The 7,771-nt window shown below is 51.8% G+C and overlaps 1 protein-coding gene across 3 annotated transcripts in view; it reads right to left on the minus strand.

Moving 5' to 3' along the window:
• The window catches only part of DHRS11 (dehydrogenase/reductase 11), a 30,985-nt gene extending 24,726 nt beyond the window's left edge, over positions 1-6,259 (minus strand). For 2 of the 3 annotated variants that reach the window (XM_068154985.1, XM_068154984.1), the window contains exon 1: positions 6,120-6,259. In XM_068154985.1, the coding sequence (XP_068011086.1) occupies positions 6,120-6,251 (132 nt within the window). In that variant the 5' untranslated portion in view covers positions 6,252-6,259. Of the gene's footprint in view, positions 1-5,600; positions 5,614-6,119 lie in introns of those variants that run through there. The other variant, XM_068154986.1, reaches the window with a different exon arrangement.
• Positions 6,260-7,771: the final 1,512 nt, after the last annotated feature.

The following is a 7,771-nucleotide window of genomic DNA, read 5'->3' on the forward strand; positions in this document are numbered from 1 at the left end:
GTGCTGCTGCTCTACTGCAAAGCCAAAGGGCACAGGAGAACAGCAGAGAATGAGATCTGCTGCCATAAGACATCTTAAAATCACATTCTGGAAGAAAGGAGGATGAATCCAACCAGATTCAAAAGTAACCCTTCCCTCATGAGCCTTCTGAGCTTCAAGGCTGAAGAAAACCATCAGGACAGCAAAGCACTGCTTCCCACTACGCAGAACAACAATTCTGGGACCTCTTTCATATTTACCAGGGAGGAATCTGGCCAGGGACAAGAGACAATAAAAGCTCCTCAGCGGCCTTGAGTACCCAAGGCCTTCACCAAGCACAAAACAAGTCCTTCCAGAGGCCAAGGAGATTCTAAAGGTCATTCATTTACACAGGGACCATGCCTGGGGATGATCTTGCCTGAAGCTGCTTCTCCGCCTTAAAGAAGATAGTGCAGCCCAGCAGCGCTGCCAGAGAGCAATGGGCCCAGGGAAGAGCAGATGGGGAGTGATAAGGTCCGTGAGTGCCTGGGGACAGCAGCTCATCTACCTTCAGCGCAGGGAGGACGACAGCTGTAGAGCCTTGGTCAGGCTGCCCAGTTGATGGGAACCAGGCACCAAAATTCATGGTTCTCACCTTTCAGCCACAACCCTGTGGCTCTACATCACAAGATTAAGACAATACAAGCAGAGAGGTGAGACCTGTGGTTTTGGGCATGCTCTGCAAAACCCAAATCCAGCTGTAGGGCAGAGGGACAGAACCCACCATGGACACCTGGCACTTCAGAGACATTCACAGCTCAATCCTACAGACAAAATACCACATGGGGAAGCCAAAATTTCAAACAGTTGACCTCTAAGCCATCAATGTGCCTTGCAGCAATGCAATTAAATTCCACATTCAGAATCTATGAAATTATTTAGGTGTTAATTAACCACCTCAGAGTCAAAACCTTCCCTTGCACCTCACAATCCAGGCAGCGATCAGCAGAAGTGATGAGCCAGCCCCCAAACGGTTTCTTAGGATGCTCAGCTCCCAGGACAAAGGCTCAGCTACATCTTCCTCCCCCCACAGCACCACAGCACTGCTTGACACAGCAGGCACCAAGCTCTACAGAGCCTGGACTGCTGGGTCTGCAATCAATAGCTCAGCTTATCAAAGGCACTTTCTTGAGCAAGACCTAACCTTGGCAAGGCCATCCCTGGTTATAAACGTTACCTTTGATCAATAACTGTCACCAGTGCATTCCAATTCATCAGCTAAACCTCAACTTTTAAGCCATGTTTATTGCTTCCTGTGCTGCTCTGCCTCCACACCCCAGCAAAGGGGTCTGGGTTGGAAGGGACCTGAAAGATCATCCAGTTCCAACCCCTGCCATGGGCAGGGACACCTCCCACCAGCCCAGGTTGCTCAAGGCCTCATGCAGCCTGGACCTGAACACCTCCAGGGAGAGGACTTCCACAGCCTCCCTGGGCAACCTGCTCCAGTGTCTCCCCTCCCTCACTGTGAAGAATTTCTTCCTCATTTCCAGTCTCAATCTGCCCTCTTCCATCTTCAATCCATTGCCTGTCCTCCTGTCACTACAAGCCCTTGTCAAAAGTCGCTTCCCAGCTCTCTTCTAGCCCACTTCAAGTACTGTAAGGCCATTTTGCATCACGCTTCAAATACATTCTGAAGAGACACTTGGTGTTGCTGGATTTGCCTAAGGTTCTCACAAAGGTGAATTTATTGAGAATCCCAGAGAACAGAGGATCATAGGATCATGAAAGTGTTTTGGTTGGAAGAGACTTTTAAGATTGTCAAGTCCAACAGGCCATTACACCCTGTTCCCAAGTGCCATGTCCACAGGTTTCCTGAACTCCTCCAGTGGTGGGGACTCCACCACCTCCCTGGGCAGCCTGTGCCAAGGCAGTTTCCACTGAAGCTTCATTTTACAGGCTGCTAAAAAGTCCTGGCTAAAATTCACTCAAGACTTGGAACACGTCTAGTTATCTGAAGAGCAGCAAACACTCCGCAGGAGCACACACACAAAGTCTGTGACAGCTGTTAGTACCTTTAGTCTTCTCTTTCATATCAGGCTTTTGATTCAAATCATGTCCATGCACAACACAAAAGTGACCCTAGTAAGGAACACAAGGCTGCTTGTGTGCATGGACTGCAGGAGGGTCACCACCACGGTTTGAAGGTCACAGCTACAATGACAGAGGGGAAACCGAGCCTGCATGTGGGAAGATGTGACACAAGGAAAAATCAGACCCAGTTTTGAAACAATGGCACCAAAGTCCATGCTGACTCCAGGCAAGCCAAGCACATGGCTCTGCTACAGAGCCACTGGAAGAAGAGCCAGAGATTGGTGTAGATTTTGGAAGCCATTAAGGGTTTTATTTTAAAAGTCAAATAAATAGCCCTGGAGTGGTGACACCAGTTTAATACCCAAACCACAGCTTTGCAATTCCTTTCTTATCTTGCCTCCAGCCCTTATCTGATTTTCCACGGATTAAGAAATCTTGACAGAGCCTCAACTGCCGAGCTGAACTCCCTGCAGACAGCACTCTGCCAGTCACCAGACGGCTGCAACTCTGCCATGTAGACTGGCTCCAGCCACTGTACCTCGGGATGGAGGAGCAGTGCACAGCAGGAATGAAAACACCATTTTGTACCACAAAAAAATATTTGTGCCACATCCCTGGGGGGGTTCAAGGCCAGGTTAGACAAGACCTTGAGCCACCTGGTCCAGTGGAAGGTGTCCCTGCCCATGGTGGGTTTGGTTGGAACTAAGGTCCTTTCCAACCCAAACCATTCTAGGAATCTGTGAAAACGAGGGCTGTGGTCCCGTTCTCAGCTGTACCATTCACCAGGATCTCTTTTTTGGGGGGTTACCCACAGCAGTATTTAGCAAATTATTCCATCGGATACAGCAACAAAATTTGTCCAGCAGCAATCACAGCCACCATGCACTGACCTCTCCTTTATTCACACCTGGAAATAAGCTCTCAACTCCTTCATGTTTCTCTCCACTCATTACTCCATCCCTGTGCCCAGGCCCTGAACATCAACAAGAGGAAATGGTCTGAAATTGTGCCAGGGGAGGGTTAGGTTGGAGATTAGGAAAAATGTCTTTGCTGCCAGAGTGGTCAGGGATTGGCACAGGCTGCCCAGGGAGGTGGTGGACTCCCCATCCCTGTAGGTGTTCCAGAAAAGCGTGGCCATTGCACACTTCCTAACCAAAAGAATTCCATCATTCTGTCACTTCACCCATCCTGCCCAGCATGCACAAGCCACTCTCCCCGAGTCAGCAGATCCTTCGACTCTCCACCATGGCTTCCTGCAAGGATCCTCCTCCAGCACCCAACAACAAAAGCTTGGAAAAACAGCAGTGAGAATAGCAGCTGAGTTTTTCACGGGCAGATCTGGTTATACAATAACTAACCAAGGCAACTACATGCTTGCAGTGCCAACAGCACAGACCTTCCTTCTGCCTTCTCACTGCCTGGAGAACCTGAAGACCCTCCAGCAGGCAGAAGCCCCAACAGCAGCTCCCAAAATGGAGTCCAGATGCATCCTCCTACCATGTCAGCCCTTGCACACAACACCAACTCCTGCATCTCCAGATGGCTTCTTTCAGCCATGTCCAAAGTCCCAAGTCCCAGAGCAAGCTCAACAGTTGAAGGCCTGAATATATTCCTCTTTTCTTTTGTTAAAGGAGAAACGCACAAGGTGAAGCTTCAGGAGTAAAGCTTAGTTATCATAAACAACTCTGCTCCAAAGGCATGGCAGGAGCTGGTAAGAAGCCTCATCAGTGTTGACACGAGTGTCCCTGGCAGCCAGTCAGAGGTGATGGACCTCTTCCCAGAGTGACCCTGGACCACCTCATGCTCCACAGCCTTCCCCAGGCACGCGACACCTTCTTCCTCTTAAAGGCCACAAGCTGCATGATAAGTAAATCCACAATAGCAACACAGCAAACGCAGTCCAGACACCTCCTGGAACAAATGACCCTGCGCTGCAAGCACGGCTCAGGCCTTAGGGAAGAGGGGAGAATGAACCAGGCAGGGACAAAAGTTGCCTGCAGCATCAAACACAAAGGTTTGAAACATGACAGCAATGAGAGAAGATTGGAAGATGCCAAAGGGTCAGCACTGCTGACAGCCCAGGATCAATCTCCTGCACATTTGTGCAGATGCAAATAAAAAGGCCAACTGTTGAAAAGATCACTCCTCCCTAGATCTGGGCTGTAGTTTGGCCAGAGAAGTTTCAAACAGGAAGGCTTCAGGCTTCAGAAGGGAGGAAACTCCTCTGCAGCACTGAAGGACAATAAAAGTCTCCTTGATTTTTCTTTACCAAAGAAAATCCGCAGATTTCACCAAAAAATGCAACAGACTGGGTCAGCAGAAAAGCCAAAAGATTTCATCAACAGAAAATCCAAGAAAAGGTAATATTGGAAGTGGCTTTTATAGCCTTTTTTGGAGGAGAATGGGAAACAGCAGCATCCTTTACAGCATCCTCCAGCAGGTACCACGAGGGCACCACAGGCTGATGAAGCCTGGCTGTGGAGGTAGGCGAAACCCCATCAACAGCACATGGACTGCCCCCAGAGAGCTCAGCTTTCCCTTACACCACAGCACCAAATCGCTGGGAAGGCCAGATTAGAAGCAAGCCCCAAAGGACAGGGAAATGAGTCCTGCTGGTGTGGTTTCTCTTCTCTGAAGGTGCTGTCTGTCTGATTCACCATGAAGAATGGAAAAAGTTTTGTTTCTTTTCAGCTTCTCTTAGTTAATCCCTCTTCTCGGCACACCACCAATGTCACACCTCGCTGTCCAAGACTTATTCTTGGTGCAGCCAGCTCTGCATGGTGGGTCCTTACTGCCTTTGCCAGAGGGAAACACAAGTGCTGGACATTCGTATAGATAGATGGAACGGACTGCCCAGAGAAGCTGTGGATGCCTCATCCCTGAAAATGTTTAGGACCTGGCTGGATGAGGCTCTGAGCTACCTGGTCTAGTAGAAAATGTCCCTGCCCACAGCAGGGGAGCTGAAACGAAATGATCTGTAAGGTCTCTTCCAACTCAGGCCATTTTGTGATTCTATGATCTCCTTTAGCTCTATGGGCACCAACCAACCAACCAAGAGGACAACAACTAAGGTATCTGACTGGCACATTTTCCTTTCTCAGAGGAAACTTCTTAAAAAGTAAATAAGCTCTAGACCATGTCATTGTGAGGTAAGCTATACAAATGCTGGGTTAAGGTCTTGATGATCTTAAAGGTCTTTTCTGACCTAAACGATTCTACAATTCCATCAAATGCATAAAAGGATCCCACTGGAACTTTTCAGCATCTTTAAGACAGCATCATCAGGTTATTGACTGAGCTATAGACATGCCCATCTTAGGAGTAAACGACACGTTAAAGACTTAACATTAACTCAAAAGTGTCCCCAATCTGAACACCAGCACGCAGGCACAAAGCACATTGTCACAAAAAGGCAGTTACACCCCACAGAAATCCCATTACACCCCACAAAAAAACCCAGTTACACGCCACAAAAAGCCCATTATAACTCAGAGAAAGCAGTTGTGCCCCCCAAAAGCCTGCTTACACTTAAGAGAACATAGGGGACATACCACAAAAAGCCCGATTCACCCCACACCGAGGGGGTTTAAAGAGCCCTGGCGCACTTGGCCGCTCAGCCCGCTCCTCGCAGCGCGGCACAGCGCAGGGCCAAGTGCTATTTATAACCTCGATAAGAGGGAGCTCAAAGCCCCAAAACCGCTCCTCAGGCAACTTCCAACCCCGCCGCGTCACCTGCCCCTCCGGGCTGGGAGCAGCCTCTGAAGGCTCTGTGGAAGCGCCCAGCCCGGGAAGCCCCCGCGCACCGGCCATACCCGGCCGCAACGGGGGTCGGGAACCAGGAGCACGGAGGCAGAGACCGACCTGGGAAGCAGGGATGGGCGAAGAGTGGGAGCCGGCCCTACAGCCCCGGGGCCCGGCAGCCAGTACAACATCAACCCTGCCTCACGCCCCACTTGAGCCGGCTGCCGGCAGCGCTCCCACCCCCAGCCCAGGCCGCTCGGGGAGGCGGCAGCCAGCACCACGATCCCCACGTTTCCCGCCCCTCCACCCAAACCCGCCGGTCGCGGTACCTCGATCTTATCGACACTGCGTGCGCAGCCCACCACCTTCATGCCGTGCTGCACCAGCGCCCGCGCCACGGCCGCGCCGATGCCCACGGAAGCACCGGTGACCAGCGCGACGCGCCCGGTCCAGCGCTCCATGGCCCCGGCCCCGCCGCCGCGCACAATGCGGCGCTCGCGCTCGCGGACCCGCCCCCTGCGCTCCGGCCACGCCCATAAACTACAGACCACGCCCACAACACGCCAGCCACGCCCACGGCTCGCCGGACGAGCGCAGGGAGACGCCTACAGAGCCCTGGCCACGCCCACAGACAGTTGCCCCACCCTTACGCACGCCCACGGACCAATGGCTACTCCCAGAACTTCCTGGCCCCACCCAGGGACACGCATGTATACATGACCACGCCCATAAATATGCGGCTCCTCCCTTAGGCACACCCATTAGCCACGCCCAGGGACTCAGCACTTTGGTGACTGAGCGCAAGCAGCAGCGAAGGCGCTGGAGCCGGGGGCCAGGGCAACGCGATCCCTGGAGCCAGCTGCCTTGCAAAGCCAAGTGCTGGAGCCCGCCTCTCATGTTGTACAACAACAATAAAGTAACCCAAGGGGTGGGGCGTGCATCGCCACAGCATGGCCCTCCTTGAACGGTCACATCAGGCATTGGCACAGGCTGTCCAGGGAGGTGGTGGAGTCACCATCCAGCTTCCAGGTGTACAGTGTCACAGAAGTCAGCTCAGGTTAGGTCAGCACAACTCACAAATTGCATTGGGTTGGAAGCGACCCTCAAAGGTCACTTGTGAAACCCCCGCTGCAAGCAGCAGGGACACCTCCCAAGTAGAGCAGGCAGCCCAGGGACATACCCAGTCTGATCTTGAATGTCTCCAGGGACAGGGCCTCAACCACCTCCCTGTGCAACCTGTTCCAGTGTCTCACCGCTACCACTGTGCAGAACTTCCTCCTGCTGTCCAGCCTAAACCTCTCCTCCACTTTCAAACCATTGCCCCTCGTCCTGTCACCCTTCTAAACAAGTCTCTCCCCAGCCTCTCTGGAGGTCCCTGCTCTGGACCACCTCCAGTCCTGTTCCTTTAAACTGCTTTTCATTTCATCTTCCACATCTTCGCTGCTTGTCAGATCACCTTCTTCCAAACAAGCCATGCCTGTAGATACTACATTTGTAAAACAAAAGATATGTCTGGAAGTACATTTATGCAAAATGAATCCTGTGGTGTCCTCAGAGGAGCTCATTATGCCCTGAAGAGAACATCCAGGTGTTGAAATCCTGGGGGGGTATTCCATTCTGCTGGCCTCACACAGAAGCTGTAAGGCTGCAATGTCAGGAAGGAAAACAAGCAGAACAGTGTCCCAACTCACTGGCATCAGTAATTCTCTTGATGAAAAACTAAGTTAGTAAGTGGCACAGGTTGCATGTTCAGACAAATACGGTACCATCAGCAGCCTGAACATGCTGACCTTGGGCCAGGAAATGGCAGAAGTGGCACAGCACAAGGCTGGTCAGATGCCTCCAAAAGCTCCATGCCACACCATGCTGATACAGTATCTGGGATGCTGGAATAAGCCACTTGGTGCCAGGCAGCTTGGGCACAAGGCCAGGCAGACATAACCCCAGCACAGTTGGCCCTGCTTGTTTGGCAATTGCTCCA

This window comes from Melanerpes formicivorus, unplaced genomic scaffold (genome assembly GCF_026170545.1).
Source record: "Melanerpes formicivorus ecotype bairdi unplaced genomic scaffold, bMelFor1.0.p_v2 SCAF_29, whole genome shotgun sequence".
NCBI classification, from domain to species: domain Eukaryota; kingdom Metazoa; phylum Chordata; class Aves; order Piciformes; family Picidae; genus Melanerpes; species Melanerpes formicivorus.